The sequence below is a fragment of the Protomyctophum bolini genome (genome assembly GCF_963924005.1).
Source record: "Protomyctophum bolini genome assembly, chromosome: 13".
Classification (NCBI taxonomy): domain Eukaryota; kingdom Metazoa; phylum Chordata; class Actinopteri; order Myctophiformes; family Myctophidae; genus Protomyctophum; species Protomyctophum bolini.
The window spans coordinates 7,617,831-7,645,648 of NC_137874.1; the positions used below are offsets into that span (position 1 = coordinate 7,617,831).

Genomic DNA, 27,818 nt, shown 5'->3' on the forward strand with positions numbered 1-27,818 from the left:
ATAGTTGGAAATTGCGGAAATTGTAATTGCGTAAATGGTGGAAATGGAAATTGCGGAAATGGAAATTGCGGAAATGGTAATTTCGGAAATTGCGGAAATGGTGGAAATGGAAATTGCGGAAATGGAAATTGAGGAAATTGCGGAAATGGAAATTGCGGAAATGGAAATTGCGGAAATTGCTCTTCACTTATAGCTATCTATTTTCAGGTAGATTGTTTTATTTTACTCAGTCAGCCATATCACTACTCATTTTTTTTCATGAAAAAGGTCATAGCTGGGTAATCTATTTTCAGGCAAATTGTGTTTATTGTATTTTATTTTACTCAGCCATAACAATTTATTTTCTGTTAACCAACTTGCTGGCTGGCAGGCAGGCAGACAGCTACTCATAGACAGGCAGACAGACATACAGCTACTCATGGAGAATTGGACAGGCAGGCAGTCAGACAGCTACTCATAGACAGGCAGACAGACAGCTACTCATGGAGAATTGGACAGGCAGGCAGACAGCTACTCATGGACAATTGGACAGGCAGGAAGGCAGACAGCTACTCATAGACAGACAGACAGCTACTCATGGACAATTAGACAGGCAGGAAGGCAGACAGCTACTCATAGACAGACAGACAGCTACTCATAGACAATTGGGCAGGCAGGCAGACAGCTACTCATAGACAGACAGACAGCTACTCATGGACAATTGGACAGGCAGGAAGGCAGACAGCTACTCATAGACAGGCAGACAGACAGCTACTCATGGACAATTAGGCAGGCAGGCAGACAGCTACTCATAGACAGGCAGACAGACAGCTACTCATGGACAATTAGGCAGGCAGGCAGACAGCTACTCAGACAGGCAGACAGACAGCTATTCATGGACAATTGGACAGGCAGGCAGGCAGACAGACAGCTACCCATAGACAGGCAGGCAGACAGCTACTCATAGACAGGCAGACAGTAAGACAGCTACTCATTGACAGACAGACAAATAACTACTCATGGACAGACAGACAGACAAGCAGGCAGGCAAAGAGCTACTCATGTTATGTTATTATGTTATTATAACAGCTACTCATGTTATGTGCAATAATTTGTGCAGTTATGGAAACAGCTCTTTGTGTTTATGCAAGAAAATGTAACACATTTATTTATTTACATATTGTGTGCATGCACATTGTACTTTGATACATTTTGCGAAAATAAAGCAATTGAAAGAGAGAAGTTATCAAGTATCATTAATGTCGTAATTTTATCTACTGGCCCCTGGCCCCTTGCCATTTTTGTAATGTGGCCCACAGGTAAATCTATTTGAGTATCCCTGCTTTACAGTACCTCATATTGGGGGAATAATATTTATTTTCACATTACCACGGCTCAACTATATTATAGCTTATCTACTTATAGTGTTTTAGAGCCATGTGTGTACAGTATTCTAGAACTGTGTTGCTATTTGAAAACACATGCGTGCGAGTGAGCGAGCGCGCGTGCATTCTCTTATCTCTCCTCTCCTCTCCTCCTGTCCTCCTCTCCTTGTCACACGCATCTTGATCTGTAAGAAGTGTCTCTCTAACAACCAATTTAGCATGCTTGTGCCTCCAAGCAGCTACACACGCCGCACACTGACAGGCAGCAGCGTACGACTTGAAGCTGACATGACCTGTGGGCGTGTGTGGAAGGATAACACCATACATATACACAGCATGTCCCATTATAGCTCCGTCACCTCTGTGAGAGACGACGAGGCAATACTGCGATGCCGGGGAGTTCGCGACGTGCATTGTGTGGTAGGCCTACGTGTGACAAACAGTCACAAAGCAAAAAGTGTTATACATATACGGTGTCAACTGTACTGTACACAGGTCAACGAGATAGTTCAGCAGCTCAGAGGGAGCTATGAATAAACACCGCTGCTGTACTGTATCTTATTGTACTGCCGTTCAGAAGACATTACGTTCAACAATATCCGTGGAAATGTGTGGGAGCGAGCAGCACATCAGTGCAGTTCAAAGGGTCACACTTTCTTGCACGTGTATACGAAACGCCTCTTATATGCAGGTATTGAAAAAGAGAACACGTTCTCTGAACACTCAATCCATTCCCCCCCCCACTGCAATTTATTATACTAAAGTGCATCATGTGTTTCCTGTAATGACAGACAAACAACGTATACTTCTGATGCATATACTTTATACTTGGTTCTCGATGTGGGGGGTCTGGGGGGACCCCAAGAGGTCCTTGAAGAGGTTCCAGGGGGTCCCCCCCCCCCCCCCCCCCCCCATGCACCAAAATGATTCATATAGTTGGGAAACAAGAGGCTTGTTTAGGTCTGTGACTGTCGGAGATACAGTATACCGGGGGGGGGTCTGGGGGGAGTTCTCTCTCCTTATAGCTTCATGTGCCTCGGAAACCTTTTATCTTCATCAAATGTCATGGTCAGGTTGTTCGATTGGTTCGAATACTTTTATTAGTCAGAAGTGTAAACGGCACGTGGTATAAGAAAAGGATAACGCATCACTGTCCTGAACCTATATGAACATATTCTGGTCTGAGTACCACTGTTGTGTTGGCCAATATGTTACTCAAGAGAGTAATATGTTAGGCTATACATACTGTATTACTCCTTAAAAAAAGTAATAATATTACGTAACTTATTACTCGGAATAAAGAGCAATATATTATTTTATATATTATATCACATATTACTTTTGCCTCCCCATGTGAACCGCAAAAAAGGGGATCCTGTTCTTCTTTTAGAACTGAATCCAATTGTTTTAAATAACATTAATAGTCGCCAATCAGCCAAAAAGGTTATATAATAAAGCAACAATCTCTCTTGGCCTTTTTAATTAAATGTTTTTAAACGGTGGCCAACAAATCCTGAGTAATGTACAGTATTAATGTGCTATTTTTTTAATGGTATTACATTGCTGTTTTGGCAGAGGACCCACTATGTCACCTTTTAAGCCATTTAGACCTGAGGACGATTCTAAAAAATGTCTTCTGAATCCTAACAGTTTTCGGAAAAACCTATGTTTCTAATGTCAGTGGTTCTCAACCTTTTTCATGTCAAGGACCCCCAGAATGATCTGTATTTGGCCGCGGACCCCCATCTGAAAATACGATGTTCCAGGGGATCCCCCAGAAGCAAAGATCTGAGTTAAAAAACGTTCGCTCTGAAAGAATATATATTCAAAGATTTGTGACTCATTTTCACGATTAAAAAAAAATAAAAATAGCAGATCTACAAGCTCGTAGCGCAGGCACTCGCTGAGTTTGTAGATCTGCTATTTTTCAATAGCTATAAAGTATAACGTAATGCTTGAAACACCAAAAGGGGTTCCCGTCCTCAATTATCCCCTTAGATTTAATAGGCCTATATCGGAAAGAGACTGAAATTTTCCTGAAATTAAAATGTTTGGGAACCACTGATTTAATGATTTACTGATTTCACACCGACGTGTGAGACAGACACAGGACCAGACTAGACTAGACTAGACTAGTCAGTCAGTCAGTCCATTCTGCCAGACGGACAGTAAACATTTACCAAACTGGCGGTTAGTGTAACATTCACACGGTCATTGTGTCGCTGATTACAGACAGCATGCAGGGTTCCTGGGGTGGGGGTGGGGGGTGGGGTGGGGTGGCCGTCTGCATTTGGACGCCTGAACTTTCACGACTGGACTGCAATATATGGGAACAAAAGAGCAAGAACAGATGTGAATCAGCTGTGTGTGTGTGTGTGTGTGTGTGTGTGTGTGTGTGTGTGTGTGTGTTGAGAAATTATATTCAGAGATATGCTTACAATTCGAAAAAGGTTTCAGGTTGGGGTTAGGTATGGAATTATATAGCCTACATTTAGAAGTTATAGGCTTGGGATTATAGATGGAGTTATGCCTGGTTTTATCTTGTCTGCTTTTCGGCTTTAGGTTTGACGGTGTGTGTGTGTATGCGTGTGTGCGTGTATATGTGCGTGCATGCGCGCACTCGTGCGTGTGTGCATGCGTGCGTGCGTGCATGCACACTTATATATTTGTGATAGCCATATATTGCCACAAGACCATTTTCCTAGCGCACACAAGTTCGGCAGTGGCTCAGGGGTAGAGTGGCCGCATGGAAATCCTAGGTTCCATTTATACCTTTTTTTAAATAAATGGCTGTGGTGATTTTATTTAATTATGGTTAAAAAAAAAGATTTGGGGAGTTGGGCTTGTAATTAGAAAACGATGTATAGGTTGGGGTTATTATGAGATTTGGGCATTTAGAGGTTAGGTTCAGGAGTTGGGGCTGGAGTTGCAGTTTAGGCCTGTACCTACCTATAGTTGTGTGGAGTTGCAGTAGGCCTGTACCTAGTTGTGTGGAGTTGCAGTAGGCCTGTACCTAGTTGTGTGGAGTTGCAGTAGGCATGTACCTAGTTGTGTGGAGTTGCAGTAGGCCTGTACCTAGTTGTGTGGAGTTGCAGTAGACCTATACCTAGTTGTGTGGAGTTGCAGTAGGCCTGTACCTAGTTGTGTGGAGTTGCAGTAGACCTATACCTAGTTGTGTGGAGTTGCAGTAGACCTATACCTAGTTGTGTGGAGTTGCAGTAGGCCTGTACCTAGTTGTGTGGAGTTGCAGTAGACCTATACCTAGTTGTGTGGAGTTGCAGTAGACCTATACCTAGTTGTGTGGAGTTGCAGTAGGCCTGTACCTAGTTGTGTGGAGTTGCAGTAGACCTGTACCTAGTTGTGTGGAGTTGCAGTAGGCCTGTACCTAGTTGTGTGGAGTTGCAGTAGACCTGTACCTAGTTGTGTGGAGTTGCAGTAGACCTATACCTAGTTGTGTGGAGTTGCAGTAGGCCTGTACCTAGTTGTGTGGAGTTGCAGTAGGCCTGTACCTAGTTGTGTGGAGTTGCAGTAGGCCTGTACCTAGTTGTGTGGAGTTGCAGTAGGCATGTACCTAGTTGTGTGGAGTTGCAGTAGGCCTGTACCTAGTTGTGTGGAGTTGCAGTAGGCATGTACCTAGTTGTGTGGAGTTGCAGTAGGCCTGTACCTAGTTGTGTGGAGTTGCAGTAGACCTGTACCTAGTTGTGTGGAGTTGCAGTAGACCTATACCTAGTTGTGTGGAGTTGCAGTAGGCCTGTACCTAGTTGTGTGGAGTTGCAGTAGACCTATACCTAGTTGTGTGGAGTTGCAGTAGACCTGTACCTAGTTGTGTGGAGTTGCAGTAGGCATGTACCTAGTTGTGTGGAGTTGCAGTAGACCTATACCTAGTTGTGTGGAGTTGCAGTAGGCCTGTACCTAGTTGTGTGGAGTTGCAGTAGGCCTGTACCTAGTTGTGTGGAGTTGCAGTAGGCCTGTACCTACCTATTGTTGTGTGCCGGCGGTGTGCACCACAAATAGTGCATCTATACGCTTGTAACTTACTTACTTACTTATCCCCATTACGCCGGCTGGCGCATAGGGCAGCAACAAAGTTCCTCCACTTGCAGCTGTCTTTGGCCATCTTCTCTATGGTCCCCCATAGCTCTGATGTTGTAGCTGGAGCTCCTTCTCCATCGTCCTACGCCATGTCGTTTTGGGCCTGCCTTTCTTTCTCTTTCCTTCTGGGGTCCAGTGTAATGCGACTCTTGGGATTGCATTGATGTCCATTCTGAGCACATGGCCAATCCAGGTCCTGCACCTGCGTTTGTTGATTATGCTGTGCATGTTGTCTTGTTGGGTGATGCTGAGGAGGTTATTGTTTGAGATGGTCTTGGGCCAGAATATGTGCAGGATCTTTCGCAGGCATGACGTGTGGAAGGTGGATGGTTTATGGATGTCATTTTCTGTTGTTTTCCAGCATTCTGCGCCGTACAGTAGTGTTGAGAGTATACGCAGCTTTGGTAGATCCGGAGTTTTGTTTTTGTGCTGTATACGCTTGTAAACAACTTGTAAAATGATTTAAGAAATACCTTGACGACGTACCTTGCAGTCTTAAAAGGTTAAAATTGCATACAGTACATAGTTTACATAACATTATATTTACATACAGTAGCATGTATATAAGTATTTACATCTATAGGCAGATGCCAAGTTCATTTGTTGACCTGGCATCCTATAGTTTGCATAGTTTCAATGTTTAGATCATAATTAGCTTTTTTTTACTGTTTTAGACTGATGATGACCAAGGTTCTTGGCTTATACCTATGATCCTATTTGTTTGCCTTTGATGTATTACCTCGGGTTTACCTTGCTTACTGTAAATCGCTCTGGATTAGGAGCGTCTGCTACATGTCTAAAAATTGCAAATTGCATTCCTATACACACGTCCTCACAAGTCTAGTGATACCAAGGTGTGTTTGTTCTGTGGTCACCCAGACCTGCAGGTAATTGCAGCTTTAGATCAGCAGTGGGGTAAAGTCATCATGTCCCACTGATGCCTTAATGTCTCTGTGGGTTTTTCTCTTCCGCCAGCAGCTGTGTGTGTGTGTGTGTGTGTGTGTGTGTGTGTGTGTGTGTGTGTGTGTGTGTGTGTGTGTGTGTGAGTGTGTGAGTGCACGTGTGCACGTTCGCGTGCATGCACTTGAGGGCATTACTTCCATGAGAGGGTGAGAGGTGGTGGAGTTAGTTGGTAATTACTTCCATGAGAGGGTGAGAGGTGGTGGAGTTAGTTGGTAATTACTTCCATGAGAGGGTGAGAGGGTGGTGGAGTTAGCCAGTTTGAGGGTCCGTCCCAAGCGCTTTTTACTACTTTTCATTGGTTCAATATTTTCAAAACCACACGCAGATGTCATCATCATCATTTCTCGACCGGATCATGGATAATCCAGATCATGGATTTCACAATGCCACGCCAGACTGTCAGGTCCTTCATTGCCAATCCCCAGTCCCTGCTTATTGATGCATGTGTCCCTAGAGTACCTCTGGTCTGCTTTGAGGCAGGTTTCCAGAGAAGAAGGGAAGATGTACACCTCATTATGCACTGGACAAATTTGCATGACATTATTAAATAAACTAGAAATAGCCTATACGAGGACATGACAGAGGGAGAAATCAACTTTTAAGTCGTCAGTCGTGTAACTTTCTCGACGTTAAACCTGTATGCATGTGTTCAATAACACTGATGAGGTGGCGAAAGCTTGACTTGCATATAGCAACAGTTTGGACTGGCATTGGACGACAATTAACGTTAACGTTAACGTTAACGTTAACGTTAACGTTAACGTTAACGTTAATGTTAATGTTAATGTTAATGTTAATGTTTATGGTTTTTTTGGGTGGGGGAAGACCCTGGTACAACATAATTCTTTTCTTAATATTTAATTTCAGATGGATGTCTGCAGATGGGGGTCCGCACGAAAAGGCTTTACAACTGCTGCTCTCATACTGTATACGTAAGTACACGCACACTCGCACACACACACACACACACACACACGCACACACACACACACACGCACACACGCACACACACACGCACACGCACACGCACACGCACACACACACACACACGGGAGGCATTTGTAGAATCGGCCTCAGGTCTTAATGGGCTATAACTATCAGTAATTTAGCAGGAAGCCCCCTGGAACGGACCCCTCCTCAAGGACGACCCCTGGGGGGGGGGGGGGTCCCCAGACCCCATGTTGAGCACCAGGAATGTATACACAGCAGACACATCCAGTGTTCTACAGCAGGGGTTCCCAAACTGTGGTGCGCGCCCCCCTTGGGGTGCGCGAACGTCCTCTAGGGGTGAGTGACATGAAGAGGGTAACGGCGTTATTTAACACAGGCGGCAAAATCCGGTAAAACACTGCTGTAAGGAGATGTATAGAGCAGCTGTGGGAGTATACAGCTTAGTTTAGTTTAGTAGTTTTTTTTTCATTTTTTTTCATACAAAACATTCTTAGTTCATCAGTTTTTTTCTTTTTCTTATTCTGGAAACGAAAAGGGTATAGACTGAAGCCTATAGGCTTATTACGTCTACCCTTTTGTCCATTAAATTAAAATAATAAAAATGAAAATATATATATGTACATTCCATTTATAGGTCCTCAAACTACATTTCTACTGAACAGTGCAACGTTCAAGTTTTACTTATTTTTTTCTTTCTGAAAAACAAGCAAAAGATACTAACAAGCAAAACAATATGCTAATTATAGTCACAGTATAGTAACATTTTCACACAGCAGCTGCGCGTGTCTCAGTGCAGTGACATTATTCCGTGATTATTTATGCCACAATCTTATTAAAATAATTATAATTTCCGGCCAAATACAAATGAGACTGAGCGTTGGGGGGGGGGGGGGGTGCGTATAGGTCAGGAGTTGACGGGGGTGCACGGCCCGGAAACGTTTGGGGACCGCTGATCTATACAGTCAATCTACCAGCTGTAGCCAATTAACACATTTATAGTCAAAACTGAACTCGTGAGATGTAGGCCAGCTACAGCAGGTCAGACAGACATTCTTATCTGCCAGACAAAATGTATTCAAGTCGGTCCTTTTCTTCCGTGACTGGTTTGAGTGAGATCGGCTTTCACTTTTATATGTCCCTATACGGGTTAAAATGTTCACAAAGTGGCATCTAGTTTGTGTCTCCAGTCATTTGAAACACATTTGTCCACCTTCGACTCAATGACAGTTGTTACATTTTGGTCCGGTTGCGTTTGGACACATTTGGGGCTCCCTATACACGAATCAATCAAAACGTGTTTTGACTGATACATTTTAATACAGTGGGTTTACAAGGTTTACGACCACTTTACTTCACTTTATTTAGTGTAGTGTATAGGTTTTATGCTACAATATGTTGATAAATTGAATACACACAGGGCCCACAACGGAAACAAGTCTTCTTTTTGGTAGCCATGTACCTCGTGCTGTTTACATTTCTGACTAATAAAGTACCTCAGTCTATTGAGCAAAGGGAAAGATGTCACGTACGTAGCAGCAGATATCAAATATGTATGAGGGCCATGAATGAACTCCCCTCAAAGACATGAACCCCAAAAGCCCCCAGATTTGAAGCCATCAAACGTACAAGAAGAGCTGTCTATCATCAACAGACCAGGAAGACTAGACTAGGTTCTTCACAGAGCCAGACACCGCCGATATTTAAATGTTCATTTCTTTGAGGAGACAGAAAGGTATATACCTCCAGTCCTCCAGTATATCCCTAATAGAAAATCCTCCTGCATTATAAACCACATTCACGCCATCCCTTCTGAATGGTTTGCATATAATTCCGCATCAGATCACAGGGTATAAAGTAAACTATGTTCTTCTCTGTCCCTTCTCTTCATTCTGAAGGAACCTCGTGTTCCTCAATATAAAATCTAACCCGTTAAGAGGCCGATTCTGAAAAGGTCTTCACAATTTACAATTGCGTGTGTACGTGCGTGCGTGCGTGCGTGTGTGCATGTTTAGCCTTTGGGCAGAAACCTCATTGCATTGCTAGACTGTTTTCTTGTATCATCCTCTTTTTTTTGTTGGTTTTCGGTTCAAGACCTTGAAAGTCACGACTAATCTTTACTAGACTTTACGGATGCTTTGGTCTGAATTTACAGGATCGACATCAAGGGGTCACAACACGAATCCCAATGTGGCCTCTGTTACGCCCATGCATTTTATAACAGCGTGGGGGAGCCCAACACAACACCAGCCATGTATATTAACCCATTCTGACCTGAGATCAGATTCATACGAGGTTTCCACTGGACACACACTGGTCTGATGAACCCATTCTGACCTGAGATCAGATTCTAAAAATGTCAGTCGTTCTTCGATTTTTTTCCAAAAATAGCAGACCTACAAGCTCGTAGCGCGCCACTCGGTGGCGCGCTATGAGCTTGTAGATCTGCTATTTTTCAATAGCTAAAGCATAACGTGATGCTAACACCGAAATGGGTTCCCGTTCAGAATGGGTTAATCACGATGAGAGCAGAGAATTCAGTCATCATGAAACAACTTCATGAATAATTTCATCATTGAAGCGAACGGGAAACATATAGCCTACAGCTGTTTTATTTGTCACAAATGAGCTAGGGTGACTCAAGTATTACAAATCTTTTTCTTTGAATCTGGCACAAGTAGGCCTATATGTAATAAATAAATAAAACATGGTGCACCTGCACTGGGTCTGCGTTGGGGGTGAGTGTAACGGAATATCAGAATTATCTGCCAGCATATTTAATATATATTCGTTGCTGTCCGGGGAAAACCCTCATAACTTTTTTGTTTCATAAATCAGTGCTATTGAACACCCTTTATGTCTGTGTGTGTTGTTTCGAAAATATTGAACCAATGGAAAGTAGTAAAGAATCGGACAAAACCTCTTAACTCCATTGGACCCTCACACTGTCTACTAAAACAGCTAACTCCACCACCTCTCCTTCTCACGCAAGTCATTGACAATATCCAATGTCACAACACCAACTTTGATGAGGCAGTATTGCATTGTTTAAAAAATATAAGATTTTATTCATTTCCTTAAAAATGTATAATTTTTTAATTTCCTGGAGTTATGAGGTTTCCTCAGGACAGCAGAGATATATATTGTTGGGTGGAACCGTGGAAACCTCATATGTCCAAAACTGTTGGACAGCAAAAGTAGCAGATCTACAAGCTCAAACCGTGTCGTTTCACCCTGCGTTTTGAGCTTGCAGATCGGACATATATAGTACGTATAGTGTGATAAAGTAGGGCCACTAAATTACCACAAAAGCACAAAGTTTGAATATGTAGGAGGTAAGAGTTTCCGCCCGACAGCGACAAACAAGGCTCCACCAATGCACATTAAACCCACATTTCAAAACGCATTCAAACACACAGTTAAACCTATACAGCTGACAAGAACACTATAGTGCTACAAAGGGTGAGAAACACAGTGGCTATTTTAAGTAGCAAAGTGATGATGACAGAGGGAATAATACGATATGTTTTTTAATAGATTGTTTTTTTTTTTCTGGGCCAGTGGGACTTTGCAACGTTGCGTGTTTGCATCTGGGCGCTCAGATGCCCAGAAGGGCCTGTGAGGATTGGTGGAGGCTATAAGGTTTCAGGGTGAACATATTGTGTTCTATGTGTTCTTGCTGGGTCGCAAGACAGTTTTCAGTGTGAACTGACAAGAAAGATACTATATCATATCATATGACGTGTAAACAAAGCAGCCATGATGGAGACATTTTATGCAAATCTCTTTCAATTGGGGTGGAAGTGCACTTGGGCTGTATTAACTGTGCCACTGTGTAGTCTTTAATATAAAACAACCTTGGAGGCATAAACTGTGCTATAACCGCCGTGCCCTGCTATATACAGTCACAGTGAATCAATGTCCCCGGCTTCCAAAGCCATGTGTGTCTAATACTTCACTATGCGGCGTGCGGCCTCTTGGCACTGCTGTAAACCATACCGCTGTATCCCAGCAGCCCTTTGCTCTGTCATTGCCACTGTTGTGTGTTGCTTGTTGTTTAAATTGCATTCCCTTCTGCTTTCTACCTTGTTTTACTTTATTTATTGTGTTGTGGTTCTTTTTTCCCCCCTTCTTCCTATATAAACTTTGAGTTGAGTTGAGTAAAGACAAGTCAAAATTCTCACGTCTCCCCCCCCTTATCTCCCCCCCCTCCATTGGCTCCCGGTCGCTGCCCGCACAGAGTATACAAACTCTGATGCTGGCCTTCGAAGCAACCGATATATGGCACCCCCATATATCTTGAAAGTCCGATCAAAACCCTACAAACCCTCCTGTGCGCTCAGATCAGCCAACGGAGGGAAGAAAAACGCCGGGACAAAACTATATGGAATGCACTTCCCATGCACAATCAGAACGGCAGACTCTCTCCCAATTTAGTCTGAAAACCCACCTCTTCAGACTCCATCTGCACTTAGCTTGCCCTAGCCTCAACGACTTTGCAGGCATATATACAAAGGCTCACCTTATGTAACTTACGTAGATAGCATTTTATGTAGACATACTGTAGCACTCTATAGTGTATACGCAATACGCATAGATCCATAGATATTCCACTATTAGGTTCTTATGATTCTTGATGACTTGTTTTGATGTATTAGCATGTTTTGTTCTTGCTTACTGTAAGTCACAAGAACTGGATTAAGAGTGTCTGCTAAATGCCTAAATTGTAAGTACACAAGTACCACACTTTTGAGCTATTTTTACTTTACTTAAGTGTATCTAACAAATTGTCCATACTTTATACTATACTCCACTATACTTCTCAGAGGCAAATACCGACATATTGTACTTATGCCCTATTTAAAACTTCGGCTACAACATAAACAAGGCCAAGCCAACATGCCAGAACCTAAAAGACTATAACATATAGAAAGTAAAGGAGTAAAAATATTGATCATTTTCAGTTCATAATAGTTAACAAGACTTTTTAGATTTTTTTAGGAATCTCTCCCAGAGCCAAGAACATAACATTATAGGTTATGAAAGCCTCTGTATAATATAATTTAGTATGAAACTTGTACAGCAACTGAAAGCATTAGAAAGTAATGTATTAGGCCTATACTATTACAATGCAATTATGTAAATATGCATTACATTTTGAGAAGTATAAAGAAAAGCAAAACACTCTTTTGTTCATTGCCAGGCAACTATCATCAGCATTGTGCTGCAGCATCTCCAGACATCAGCTGTGTGCCTTTTATGAGCGGCTGCCTCAGATTGTATGGGACCGCGTTGCTTCCCAGCACTACAACAGCTGTCGCCGAGTGATTTATAGGTTAGACAACACAGAAACGCTCCAAAGGTTCAAACAGCACACAAAGTGGCAACGGCAGGTTTCAAGTTTATACTTGGAAAGATGTTACAGACTCGGAAATTGCTATGTGGGCCGAGAGAGGTTGAACCGCGACACACACACACACACACACACACGCGCACACACGCACGCACGCACGCACGCACGCACACACACACACACACATCAAACGAACGGAGGAAGAAGTACTCTGATGACTCTATTGATGGAATCATCGAATTATTGAGAGGCGCGCGAGCTCAGGCGACACATTGCAAAAGTGTGACAACACGTTGTGAGCTTTTAGATTTCACTTCATTAGATGTTTTTTCGCCTTTTATACTTTTCTTTCCATAATGAGTCTGACATTACCAACATGTAAAGCCTTGCCGAGCCTCGTGCCGTGGCCCATATAGGGGCAGGAGTATGGAAGTATAAGTCAAATGTATTGGTAGAGCACCTTTCACATTTATATACGGTATAGTCACAAAGTGCTTCACGAGTGTATCAATAAAAGGAGAGCCTATATCTCCTGTTTCTGTAGCTTGAGCCGGTGCCTTGATGAACAAGTATACACATCCAGGACATCGACCTCCCAATCCGAACCCCCGACCTCACAATTCGAACCCCGACCTGCCAATCTCCGGGTAGTAGACACTCTACACACAAGGTCACTGAGATGTCCACTAAAATGCCCGAAATAGAGATTGAGATGCGATTATTTCTTTTTTTAAGATTTTGTTTTTTGCGGCTTGCGCCTTTTATTGGTTTTTTTGAAGGGACAGACAGTACAGGCTGACAGGAAATGGGAGAGAGATTGGGGGGGCGAAGACATGCAGTAAAGGCCGTGTCGTGGCTCGGGAGTCGAACCCGCGGCCCCACACTGCGACTGGATTACCAGTCGGGTGCGCCCAGACGGTTACGCCACCGCCTGGGCTGAGATGCGATTATCGAATAGCCCTAATCGATCAATTAGACAATTAGTAGGCTATCGTGTTCACTGTTGCAGGCCTCATCTGCTATTCTCTGCAGTCGCATTGGGCCCCGTGCAGCGTGTGGTTAGACGGAACATAACCACAGGGACATCATCATCCATCGGAGCACTTTGCAGAATAGGAGTACTCGCCCACTTACATGTAAATCTGAACGCCACAAATGGAGCGTTTCCATGACGACAGCCACAACAACTATTCGTCGTCGCTGTCGGTCATGCACAGACCTCGTATCTCCATTATCATTTGAACTTTTTTTTTGTAAATGAATGCCTTGCTTTAGTCGAGATGGCTGACAACGTGCGACTGAGCTTGTATTGATTGATTGATTGAAATACTGTGAGTGGACGACCCAATTAAGCATTATACACTTGTTTACAACAGGGTCCACGTTGTTCAATTCATCAATATACGTCTGCTGTTTTCACTATGCGTTGTTTTTTTTTCCAACACAGAAAGGAACATTTTTGGACAATGCGAGGTTTTACTGCCTGGAGTGCGCCTGACGAGTGCAACGACGATTTTGCGAAAGGAGAGATAATGAGTGTCTGTGGGGTCTGAGAATTATGATAATTAATAGTCAATCAGGAGGACCTTTTGTCTCACGCTAAAACAAATAATGGATTCCCTTTCGCGTTACATGAAAGGGGACTAAACAAAAAAACCCGCAACCGAAACAGAGAGTTGATTTGTGTGGGAAAGTAAAGAAGCAGAGAGCCACCGCTGCTCTCTAATTTAAAAAAAAGGGGGGGAAAAAAATGAAAAGGAAGAAAAACGTCTAATTATTGTAATGATCTTTTTCACCTCTTCCTTTGTTTCTTTATCTTCTACGCCACAGACGTTAATTCACAAAGGCACTGATAATTTCCCTTGACGGAAAAAATGCAACTCGTCGTGATACAGAAGATACATGTTACTGTCGTTTTGACAGGCTCGCACGCACGCACGCACGCACGTGCACGCACACACACACACACACACACACACACACACACAGACAGACAGACAGACAGACAGACAGACAGACACACACACACTGGGAAAGCTTGGTTTCAATTGAAATTATACAAAGGCATCTATAGCAGTCCTGTCATCACATTTTTTAAAGCCTGGGATGTCGGAGAGAGATCATTTCAACTACATGATATCTATCGTCGCTGTCTTGTCAGGCATAGAGACCTCTCATCTCCATATTCTCTTCATCTCCATAACGTTTTTTGATCACACTACACTACAGCATCACACAAAAGTATCACACAAAAGTATCAAACATATAGCAGATCTGCAACCATCAAAACGCAGCGCGAAGCGACGCATTCCGAGCTTGTAGAACTGCTATTTTATGTTCATATTATGTTTTAATTTGTAAAAAGTTACCATTTTGGACGTACAGTGTGAGCGTTCCTGCACCCGACATAGACAATATAACACGCAACATTACAAATTACAACTATAAGAGGTCATCCATGGATTTGTCTGTCTGCCGGCTTTTATTTATTCTTTAATGGAAATACAACAAAGGGTCAGCAATTATATTATAGTAAACCTACTGGGAAGATACAAGGGGGAAATATTGCTTTGCCTGAGGGAAGGACAGCGGTATATAATGGTATCGGGCATGGTTTCAATTCTATACGCACGCACGCACACACACACACACACACACACACACACACACACACACACACACACACACACACACACACACAACGTAAATCAATAAATGAAACACTATTAGACCTCGGGAAAAATTCATGTAGATTTTATTTGACTATTCCCATGGTGTGTTTGTGTTTACGTCGTCAACCACAAAGCACAAACTGCACTTCATTTTGAAACCTTTTCATCCTGCATGAGGACACGTCACACGTGTGACTTTTATTTCTTAGATTACTGTTACTACAAGTGTTTCGCTCTTCGATTTTTCAAAAAATAGCAGACCTGCAAGCTCGTATAAGCGCGCCACTCGGTGGCTTGTAGATCTGCTATTTTTCAATAGCTATAAAGCGTGACATAGTGCTAACACCAAAAGGGGTTCCCGCCCAAAATGTGTTAAGAAGACACTTCCGATCTACAAGGTCACATGTTGTGTTGTTGTGAACTTGTAAAATAATATAAAACCAGTAAGACGCGCCCTGAGCCGCATCTGCCTTGTTGACGGCAGACTGCTGTGGGCAAGCGTTGGCGCTTTGACATGGGGGGGGGGGGGGTCAGATCAACATGGAATTCATTCTGTACTGGCCATATAAGGAGCATGTCTTGAGAGTACTATACAGGGTTTGATGAGGTCAGATCAACATATGGAATGTCAGAACACGTCATATAGGCTGCAGTATATGGAGAGGTGGTAGCGGGGACATTCTCTTGAGTAGGCCTACTGTACAGGGTTTGATGAGGGCCCAGGTACAGTTGGGCTGGCCGGCTGGGCTTTAATTTCCGGGCCTGTTGAGAACTCATATAGTTCTGAAGTTCGGGGTCAGATGTAGAGTTGCTGGCCAATATAGTGATGACATCAGGGATCTCCATATATGGGCTATAACTGTGACAGCATGTCACATTTACTATGACATGGGGGGTCTCCACCATGTCCTTCGGTCGCAATAATAATATTAAATGTACATATCTTGACAGAATATCTCTCATGTGCTCGCTGTAGCACTAAACCTTTTCAAGTGGAGGTCCACAGCCAAATACATGTAAATAATATACAGATTAGGCTATTTGTTTGTTTTTTTAATTCATATCTCTTCCCCCTCCCTTCCTCCTCTTCCGTTTCTCTTTGGAACAACCAAAACGATGGAGCTGGCACAAAAAAACGAATTTCACCCACAATGTCAATGCAGTTTGATTCTGATTAATCTGATTACAATTTGGGGCTCTTTTAAATGTTTGAGAATCACTGTTGACGATAAGGAATAAGGCATATAGTGCCTTTCCTCAGTGTGATATTGCACAAGTGTGATATTTAATAACATTTGAACAAATTAACAAATTAAGGAATTGCAAACTGTCCATCCCAGTGGGGGTGTGGACCCCCATCTATTGCACTTGTGTGATGATGAGACCCAATCATGTCCTCCCGTGTAATGAATTTGGGTGAGATTATATTTTCATGACTCCGCCTCCTGTGTATAGAGTGTCGGCATCTCCATCCACTCACCGGCCAGGCAGGGAGAACCAGCCTTCGGGGCTCTTGTCCAATCCCGCGCAGAGGTGGGCGGCGATGCCTCCACACGACCCACACAGCCTCTCCAAGTGCCTGAAGTTAAAAGTCCGTGCGCTCCGCTCACCCCGACAAATGTCGCTGTCCCGGACGGAATACGCACGCATGGGGAGGACATAACATCTTGACTGACTGACTGACTCCCGTATAGCTTTCGGGGGATTATTTTATTTTTTATTTTTATATATATCTTTTATAGTAGAGAGAAGACAGAAAAACAACACAAAGGAACAAAAGCTGTGTTGTTCTGCAGCACCACTTGGATAGAACTGAACTGTTTTAGTTTTTTAGTGGAGGGGGTTTTGTTTTGGACCGAAACGAACCATCCATCCACGGACTGTCTGTCACGATGGTTTGCAGCAGCATGCACAGTGCTCTCCTCCCGCTGTGCGTCTCGATAGCAGCTCTGCTGGCGTGCAGCGGCGCGCGGCCGGACGGCAGCATCGGCGCTCTGCACGGGCTCTCGTACGCGCTCCGCTCCGAGCTCTCCGAGGACTCCATTCTGGTGGCCAACAACGGCATCCACGTGCCCTTCGGCAGGTCGGTGTTCGTCGACCCGATCAACGACCTGGTCGTCCAGACGCAGCCGGGCGACCGCTGCAGCATCACCGTGCTGGACAACGACCCGCTGTCGCAGCGGCCGGGCCATCTGTCGCCCAAGAAGTTCTCGTGCGACTTCGGACCCAGCGACGTGACGTACGCGCACTACGGCTCGCGGAGCCCCGCCAAGGACCGCGTGCGGCTGCAGCTCCGGTACGACACGCACACCGAGACCGTCATCATCCCCTTCATGGTGGAGGTGGAGGTGGTCTTTACGCAGCTGGAGCTGCTGACCAAGAACATGCCTCTCACCGTGGACAAGCTGCACGGCGTGAGCAACCCCATCGACAGGAAGATCCTGGAGTTCACCTACGACAGGGACGCCCACGTGTGCGAGGTGACGTCCCTGGCGTCCCTCGCGCTGCCGCGCTACGGCCGGCTCGTCGACCAGGGGAGGCTCGGCAAGATGATGAACTGCGACGAGTTCACGCGGGCCGACATCCGCTACGAGCACACGTTCGACCGCCGGTCGCCCAACCGGGACTACGTGCCCATGGTGGTGGAGCTGCGCGACAAGGAGGGCAACCTGCTCACGCAGGAGTACTTCCACCTGCTCGTCCGCGTCAAGGCGGGCGAGGAGAACACGGCGCCCAAGCCCAGCTTCGTGTCCATGATGATGATGGAGGTGAGTCAGTTCGTCATGACGGCGCTCACGCCGGACATGCTCGCCGCCGAGGACGGCGAGTCGGACCCGGACGAGCTGGTGTTCAACATCACCTCGCCGCTGTCGTACGAGGAGGGCTACATCGTGAGCACCGACGACCGGAACCTCCCCATCACGTCCTTCTACCAGCGGGACCTGCGGGACCTGAAGATCGCCTACAAGCCGCCGGCGCTCGACTCGGACACGGAGCGGATCTTCCAGCTGGAGCTGGAGGTGGTGGACGCGGAGGGCGCGGCGTCGGACCCCTTCGCCTTCATGATCGTGGTCAAGCCCATGAACTCCATGGCGCCGGTGGTGACGCGCAACACGGGCCAGCTGCTCTACGAGGGCCAGTCGCGGCCGCTGTTCACGGCGCACAACCTGGAGGTGAGCGACGAGGACAACCTGGACGGCGTGACGCTGACGGTGGTGGACGGGCTGCGCCACGGCACGCTCACGGTGCTGGGCGCCGGCGCCGGCCGGGGCTTCTTCACGCCGGCCGACCTGGACGCCGGCGCGGTGGTGTACCAGCACGACGGCAGCGACACCTACAGCGACAACGTGGTGCTCAAGATGACGGACGGCCGGCACGAGGTGGAGTTCCTGTTCCCCATCACCATCGTGCCCACGGACGACGAGCCGCCCGTCATCAACGCCAACACGGGCCTGGTGCTCTTCAAGAACCAGATGATGCCCGTCTACCCGTTCATGCTGAGCGCCGCCGACATCGACTCCGAGGACTCCACCATCCGCTTCGCCGTGGTCCCGCCGCTCTCCGCCATCGGCGCGGCGTTCCTGCGGCAGTCGGACGCGCCCGAGGACCCGTCGTCGTGGCGCTTCGACGCCCAGGACGAGGTGTACGAGAAGGAGGTGACGGAGTGGACGCAGAAGGACATCACGGACGGGAAGCTCTTCTACCGGCACACGGGCCCCCACAGCACGGACACGGTCATGGACCGCTTCGTGTTCACGGCGCGCGACGACAACGACCCGCCCAACGAGTCGGCGCAGAGCGTGTTCGTGGTGCGCGTGCTGCCCATCGACGACGTGCCGCCCGAGCTGTTCCCCGGCACCACGCTGCGCATGACCGTCCACGAGTACCAGCTCACGCACTTCAGCAGGGAGGTGCTCCGCTACACGGACCTGGACTCGGAGGACCGCGACCTCAGGTACTCGGTCACGCAGCCGCCCACCGACACGGACGAGAACAACCCGGCCGCGTTCGGCTCCCTGGTCCTCACGGACAGCCCCGACACCGAGGTCACGGAGTTCACGCAGGCCCAGGTCAACCACCACAAGGTGTCTTACAGGTATGGCATAATTTTGCTGTTATTGTTTATCGTGCATGTTTTCATTATAATATCGTGAAATTGTTCTTGGTCGCCATGCACTATACTATAGGATGAACTAGAACTGCACTCTGTCGAGTGCATACTTGCTTGTTGCACACTAGTAGGCCATAAATGGCCTACTAGTGCGCAAGCAGAGCGCGCAAGTACTTTCGACCGCTACAAACTGTCAAATCTCAGTAATGACTACTTGTGCCTGATACGGCAGTGGTGCCAGATTACATACAGTACATGTATACATAGGAGCATTACCTTTAATCCTCCCAACTCTAAAACATATCGTCATTACGATGCGTTACGATGCGTTGCAACACGTTGCGAGCTTGTAGATCGCCCATTTTTGCCGAACATTCTCCTCAGCATAGGGATGCTGTGGATCATTCAAGTGTTTACACAAAAGTGGCATTTAAAGTTTTAAGCACATTTTTGGATTACCGCGATGATAAAATATCGTTAATCGCAATTATTTCTGCCACAATACTCGTGACATTGGTCTCCTATCCCGTCCCTAATGGTGACATGTAATCCTCATTATGGTCCCGTCCCTAATGGTGAAATGTAATCCTCATTATGGTCCCGTCCCTAATGGTGACATGTAATCCTCATTATGGTCCCGTCCCTAATGGTGACATGTAATCCTCACCATGGTCTCCTATATCCCATCCCTAATGGTGACATGTAATCCTCATTATGGTCCCGTCCCTAATGGTGACATGTAATCCTCACCATGGTCTCCTATATCCCGTCCCTAATGGTGACATGTAATCCTCATTATGGTCTCGTCCCTAATGGTGACATGTAATCCTCATCATGGTCTCCTATCCTGTCCCTAATGGTGACATGTAATCCTCACCATGGTCTCCTATCCTGTCCCTAATGTTGACATGTAATCCTCACCATGGTCTCCTATGTTGACATGTAATCCTCAGTCACCATGGTCTCCTATGTTGACATGTAATCCTCACCATGGTCTCCTATGTTGACATGTAAAATTGTAATCCTCACCATGGTCTCCTATGTTGACATGTAAAATTGTAATCCTCACCATGGTCTCCTATGGTGACATGTAATCCTCATCCTGTCCCTCCAGGCCTCCTGACGTGGAGCTGGGCATCACGGCCCACGTGGTGCAGCTCCGCTACTCCGTGGAGGACCCGGCGGGCAACAGCGTGGACGGAGCCTTCACCGTCTACCTCCAGCCGGTCAACAACAAGCCGCCCCAGATCACCAACACGGGCTTCCCCGTGTACGAGCGCGGCGTGCACGTCCTCTCCACCGCCGAGCTGGACGCCACGGACCCCGACACGGACGTCGGGCTGATCACCTTCACGCTGAGCCGCCCGCCCGCGCACGGCCAGCTCCAGGGGCAGTTCGCCGACCTGCCGGCGGGGGCTCGCTTCACGCTGGAGGACGTGGCGGAGGGCAGGATCTCCTACCTCCACGACGGGGACGAGGCGGCCGCGGACGACTTCCTGCTGGACGTCAGCGACGCCGTCCACGTGGTCACCGTGACCGTCCGGGTGACGGTGAGACCCGTGGACGACGAGACCCCCACGGTCAGCCTGCCCCCGGGCACCATAGGCTCCCGCCTGGACGTGCTGGAGAACGGCGCCACGGAGATCACGGCCAACGTCCTGCAGGGCCGCGACGACGACACGGACGACCTCCGGCTGACCTTCATCGTGGAGGACGCCCCGGAGATGGGAGAGATCCTGGTCCGGGGGGTGCCCGCCACCCGCTTCATGCAGGCCGACATCATCAACGGCCTGGTGGTGTACGCGCACACCAGCGGCGAGATAGGCCTCCTGGCCGAGGGGGACGACTTCAACCTGACGCTCAGCGACATGTCGGACGAGTGGACGGTGGGCGGGAACAAAGTCACGGGCGTCCGCGTGTGGGTGACCATTCTGCCGGTGGACAACCAGGCCCCCGAGGTGGGAGTCGGGGTGCAGTTCACCGTCACCGAGGGGGAGAAACACACCATCGGCCCCGAGCACCTGGACGCCGACGACAACGACACGCCGTCCGAGGACATCCTCTGCACCATCATCGTCCAGCCCGCCGCCGGCTACCTGGAGAACATCTCCCCCGCCCCGGGCTCCGAGAAGTCCCGCTCGGGGACGGCGGTCAGCGCCTTCACCATCGGAGACGTCCGCGAGGGACACGTGCACTACGTGCAGAGCATTCACAAGGGCGTGGAGCCCGTGGAGGACAGGTTCACGTTCCGGTGCTCCGACGGCATCAACTTCTCCGAGAACCTGTTCTTCCCCATCGCCGTCGTGCCCACCAACGACGAGATGCCGGAGCTCTACCTGAGGGAGATCGTGGTGATGGAGGGGATGAACATCGTCATCGACACGCCCATCCTGAACGCCGCCGACGCCGACGTGCCGGCCGAGGGGCTGACGTTCATCATCTCCAAGGCGCCCAAGCACGGCCAGATCCTCAACCAGCTGCCCACCGGCTCGGTGGTGGTGAGGAACTTCACGCTGGATCAGATCCGAGAGGCCTCCAGCATCATCTACGAGCACGACGACTCCGAGACCACCGAGGACAGCTTCGACGTCATCGTCACGGACGGCAAGCACTTCGTGGAGAAGACGGCCGTGGTCATGATCATCCCCATCGACGACGAGACCCCTCGCATGCTGGTCAACGACGGCCTGGAGGTGGAGATCGGAGAGGCCAAGGAGATCGACGGCGGGGCGCTCAAAGCCACGGACCTGGACTCGGAGGACAGCGCGCTGACCTTCGTCGTCCGCTTTGGACCCGGCCAGGGCCTCCTCCAGAGGAAGACCCCCTCCGGCTCCCTGGAGAACATCACGCTGGGCGGGAACTTCACGCAGGGCGAGGTGGACGCGGGGCTGATCGTGTACACGCACAGCGGCCAGGAGGGCGTCCGCGACCTGGTCAAGTTCGACGTCACCGACGGCACGAACCCGCTCATCGACCGCTACTTCTACATCACCGTGGGCAGCATCGACATGGTGTTCCCCGACGTGGTCAGCAAGGGCGTGTCCCTGAGGGAGGGCGGCCGGGTGACCCTGACCACCGACCTCCTCAGCACCACGGACCTCAACAGCCCCGACGAGCACCTGGTGTTCACCATCACCCGGGCACCCGTGAGGGGCCACCTGGAGTGCACGGACACGCCCGGCATGCCCATCGCCTCCTTCTCGCAGCTCCAGCTCGCCGGCAGCAAGGTCTACTACGTGCACACCTCCGACGACGAGGTGAAGATGGACAGCTTCGAGTTCGAGGTGACGGACGGCTTCAACCCCGTCTTCCGGACGTTCCGGGTGGCCATCGTGGACGTGGACAACAAGAAGCCCGTGGTGACCATCAACGGCCTCCTGGTCACCGAGGGCCAGACCAAGCTGATCACGCCCTTCGAGCTCACCGCCGAGGACCAGGACACGGCGGAGACGCTGCTGAGGTAAAAACGTCTCCTCCTTCGTACCAGTGTTGTTTTCGTCGACTAAAACTAAGACGAAAAATGTTCGTCGACTACCTATTTTCACTGACAAAAACTAATGGAAACTAAATGAAAACTAAGCCACGATGACTAAAACTAAGAATAAATATACTGACAATTTCGTCGACAAATAAAAACCAGACTAAAATGTTAGGAAGGGACTAGTGGACAAGAGATCCAGTATAAGTCATTTTACACTTGGTTGCATGCTGAAAATAGCTGATCTACAAGCGCTGCGACGCGTTGTGAGCTTGTAGATCGGCTATTTTCAGCAAGTGTAAAAACACTTATTACGACGGCATCAAGGCCGACTAAATCACCTGTAGATTTAGACTAAAATCTTATGACATTTAGTCGACTAAAATTAGACTAACACTAAGACATTCCAGGTGAATAAAATGTGACTAAAACTAGTTTCAGTCCAAAGACTATGACTAAACTAAAACAGAATTTTGCTGCCAAAAACAACACTGCTTCGTACAGATCACTGCCACCCGAGTGTGGAATGCCCTAAAGTAAACGCCTTCCCCCAAAAACATGCATATCATTGGGCTTCCTTTGAAACAGGCCTGAAAAGTGAAAATCTTTTCTTATAATTATTTTCTTCCATTCTGTACATATAAGGCACTTTTTTTTACTGTTTTGAAAAACTATTTTGAATAGTTCAAATAGCCGATCTACAGGCTCACAACACAACGTGTCAGATGTAGCTATTTGAAGTATTTTTTTCATAGTGTTTTACATTTTGTGACGACATTGATTGAAATAACGGCGATGGAGTCGCACACACCAAGAACACCTTCTTTAGTTTTTTTATTCTTGCATAGTGAATAATAGACAAACGTTTCGGCTATCCAGCCTTCATAACCCAAAACGTTTTGTCTATTATTCACTATGCAAGAATAGAAACTAAAGCAGTTCTTGGTGTGTGTGCGACTCCATCACCGCTGTTTCTATTGCATGATTTGAACGGGTAACGCACCATGAGTCAGAGGGCGGTGGTCACAAAGAAAAGTGATGACATTGATTACATTTTGTTGTTATTTTTAATGTCATGTTTAGGTATTGAATATAGGACCCGAATGGAAACAAGGCCCACAAGGTTTTTTCTTTGGTGCTATTCCTTTTTGACCAAATGTTTGACACTATACTATAGAGCGTCGCAGTCCCGCCCCCTTTCATGACGACGCCAGGCCCAGGACATTTATTCCCAATGCATTTTCCCCATAGTCATTTCAAAAAGTATTTATTTAAAGACCTTTTAAGCGACGTACAAAGCCAACTCGAGTCGTGACAAATCATGACAACACAACAATATTTTGGACCAAACAAATAATTACAAAGAAAAAAAACAACAAAAAGTGTTTTTATTCTTCTTTCTAATTATTTGATTGTGTTTATTGTCATGAGTTGTCACAACTGGAGTTGGCTTTGTCCGTGGCGTAAACGTCTTTTAAATAAATACTGTTTGAAAAGTCTATGAGGAAAATGAACGGATGAATCATTTCCTGGGCCCTGGTAGGGGCGGGACCGAGGTTATAATAGTTAACTAAAACTAACAAAAAAACGAAAACCTAGAATTAAAAAAACATTTTAGTTAACTGAAACTAATACAAAATTAATTAAAAAACGATAACTAAACTGAAACTGTATTGTGTGTCCTCAAAACTAACTGAAATTATAGACAAAATACCCTTAGTTTGAGTTTTTATCAATTTTTATATGCCTTTCGGATATTTATAATATAATCCTTTTAAATTAATTTCCTCATTCCTCAGTTTTCAGCACCGTACGGCATCATGTATAGCCACGCTAATCCTAACCCACAAATAAACCACGTACGAAAAAAACTAAAACTAAACTATAACTAAACTAAAACTAAGAATTTTCACCAAAATAAAAACTAAATAAAAACTAGCAAACCCGCTCTAAAAACTAAACTAAAACTAACTGAATTACCGGTAGAAAAAAATATGTCAAAACTAACTAAAACTAAACTATAATGAAAAAAAAACCCAAACTATTATAACCTTGGGGCTTGGGACTGGGGACGCTGCTTCCACATTTCCGGTCTAATCCGGTATTCAATCAATTCCCAAACAGGTTCACAGTCACCCAGCTGCCCGTCCACGGCCGGCTCCTGTTCAACGGCTCCTCGCCGGTCACCACCTTCACCAAGCAGGACCTCAACGACAACCTCGTCAGCTACGCGCACGACGGCACCGCGTCGCCCCGCGGCGACTCCTTCTCCGTCACGGTGACGGACGGCACGCACACGGACTTCTACGTCTTCCCCGACACCGTGTTCGAGACGCGCCGCCCGCAGACCGTCGGCATCACGGTGGTGGCGCTGGACAGCGGCGTGCCCCAGATGGCGGTCAACAGGGGCGCGCCCACGCTGCGGATCCTGCCCACGGGCCACCTGGGCTACCCCATCGGGCCCAAGGCGCTGCGGGCCGAGGACCGGGCCAGCGGGCCGGCCGCGCTGGTGTTCACCGTCACCGCGCAGCCCGAGCACGGCTACATCATCAACCTGGGACAGGGGAACAACTCCGTGGACACGTTCAGCCAAGGTAAGGAGGGAGCAGATCTTATGTTGACGTTTAGTGGGGGATTTTTTAGTTTTTTGTAAATTAACCCATTTTGGGGGCGGGAACCCCTTTTGGTTTTAATTTTGCTATTGGAAAAATAGCAGATCTACAAGCTCTCGGTGGCGCGCTACGAGCTTGTAGCTCTGCTATTTTTGAAAGACCGTGGAAATATTTATTTCAGAAAACTGGAGGATTTAGAAGATTATTTTTTTGTTTTTTTCGAGGTCAGGCCTAAATGGGTTAACACCCTATTGAACATCATACCATACTGTACATACAGTGTCACACAACTGCATCAAAAGTAGTACAGTAGATCTGCAAGCTCGAAAGCGATGCATTTTGAGCTCGTAGATCTGCCACTTTTGATATTTTCTTAATTTGTATTCTGAAAACGAAAAGAGTTTTGAACATATGAGGTTTCCACCCGACAGACAATATGTACATAGTGCATGTATGGAAACCTTAGTATGTCCAAACCAATTGATCCAGTGTATAGTTATTATTTAATCACAAGCTCTTAGTTAATACTTTTCATTGATTAAATATATAAAAACCCACAGACAGAATTATGCACTTCAAAAATGAAAAAGTGAACATAGCCAATCTACACAATTGCGATGTGTTGTGAGCTTGTAGAACGGCTATTTTGGCCGTAGTTCGACGAAGTGGGACATTCATTTTTACAAAAACAAAAACATAAAAAGTTGAAATATGGAGATACGAAAGGTTTCTGCCCGACGGCATGCATAATGTATGACACTATATTTATATTATATAATAGTCCATAACGACTCCATTGCATCTGTAAATGTTGATATAGCGTTTTTAGTGAAGTCGACCTCACACGTTCTCTGTTTTTTGAGTGCTCTTCTCACGCTGCATGATGGTGATGTAAATGCATGTTTTATGTGCATAATTATCCACGCCAGGTTTGGGGGGGGGGAGTTTCACAGCCAGGCCTCGTTTAGAAGTGTCGTCGTGTTTATCAATCAAATGATAAATTCCCGGCGTTATGATATAACGCCGCGAAAGCATCCGTGTCAATTTAGATTTTTTTTTGTAATTAGCAGCACTATCATTTTAACCACTCTAACCATTATTATTGCATCCTTTGGCTAATCAAACATAGCAGATATATATACAAGCTCATAGTGCTATGAACTTTATTTTATATCAAATCTTTTCTTCTGGGGATCCTTAGGGAAAAAACATTTTGAGATGGGGGGGGGGGGGGGGGGGGGGGGGGGGGTCCACGGTCATATACATATCATTATGGGGGTCCTTGACATGAAAAACCTTTGAGCAATATAGCAGCATACGTTTTTCAGACGACTGTCAGGATTTCCAGGACATTTTCATCGTCCTCAGATGAAGACAACCACCACGTCTTTTAAGAAAGACGTGGTTGTCTTCATCAAATCATAATTAGCTGTGCGACAGTGCGAAGCAGCAGAGAGTTAGAGAGAGAGAGAGAGAGAGAGAGACAGAGAGGGGCTGACGTTTTTAAAACGCGCAAAAATGTCTCTCGTACACCACACTAGACGGATAAGGATGAATTATGTATGTGTTGCTAGCGTCTCGGGGGAGCTGTTCACCTCTGATGTGGAGCTAGTACAGTGGTTTGTTAAATACACCAGGACAGAGTGGATGTGGTGTGAAAAGGTCAGCGGGCAGCCCTCGCTGTTGGCAGGATGGTATTTGAGTTGTTGCCGCAGCCGTTTGAAAAGTGTGTCCAGCTCATTTATTGATATTTTCTAGTACCAGCGTTAAATATCTGCCATGCAGAGGCAGAGCAAGAAGATAATAGAGTGCTTGTGTTGTTGGTGTCGATATCACTAGAAACCAACTACACCTTTTGTGTTGGTTTCAATATCTCTAGAAACCAACTACACCTTTTGTGTTGGTTTCAATATCTCTAGAAACAAACTACACCTTTTGTGTTGGTTTCAATATCTCTAGAAACCAACTACACCTTTTGTGTTGGTTTCAATATCTCTAGAAACCAACTAGACCTTTTGTGTTGGTTTCAATATCTCTAGAAACCAACTACACCTTTTGTGTTGGTTTCAATATCTCTAGAAACCAACTACACCTTTTGTGTTGGTTTCAATATCTCTAGAAACCAACTAGACCTTTTGTGTTGGTTTCAATATCTCTAGAAACAAACTACACCTTTTGTGTTGGTTTCAATATCTCTAGAAACCAACTACACCTTTTGTGTTGCT

The 27,818-nt window shown here is 46.6% G+C and overlaps 2 protein-coding genes across 2 annotated transcripts in view; one reads left to right on the forward strand and one right to left on the reverse strand.

Moving 5' to 3' along the window:
* The window catches only part of LOC308327279 (uncharacterized protein), a 551,554-nt gene that overhangs the window by 24,806 nt on the left and 498,930 nt on the right, over positions 1–27,818 (reverse strand). The window lies entirely within an intron of this gene.
* The window catches only part of LOC308327501 (FRAS1-related extracellular matrix protein 2-like), a gene marked incomplete at its 3' end in the record, with an annotated part of 149,269 nt that continues 139,161 nt past the window's right edge, over positions 17,711–27,818 (forward strand). The window contains exons 1-3 of the mRNA XM_080781023.1: positions 17,711–19,488; positions 20,618–22,963; positions 25,106–25,575. Of these exons, the coding sequence (XP_080637149.1) occupies positions 17,726–19,488; positions 20,618–22,963; positions 25,106–25,575 (4,579 nt within the window). The 5' untranslated portion in view covers positions 17,711–17,725. The remainder of the gene's footprint in view (positions 19,489–20,617; positions 22,964–25,105; positions 25,576–27,818) is intronic.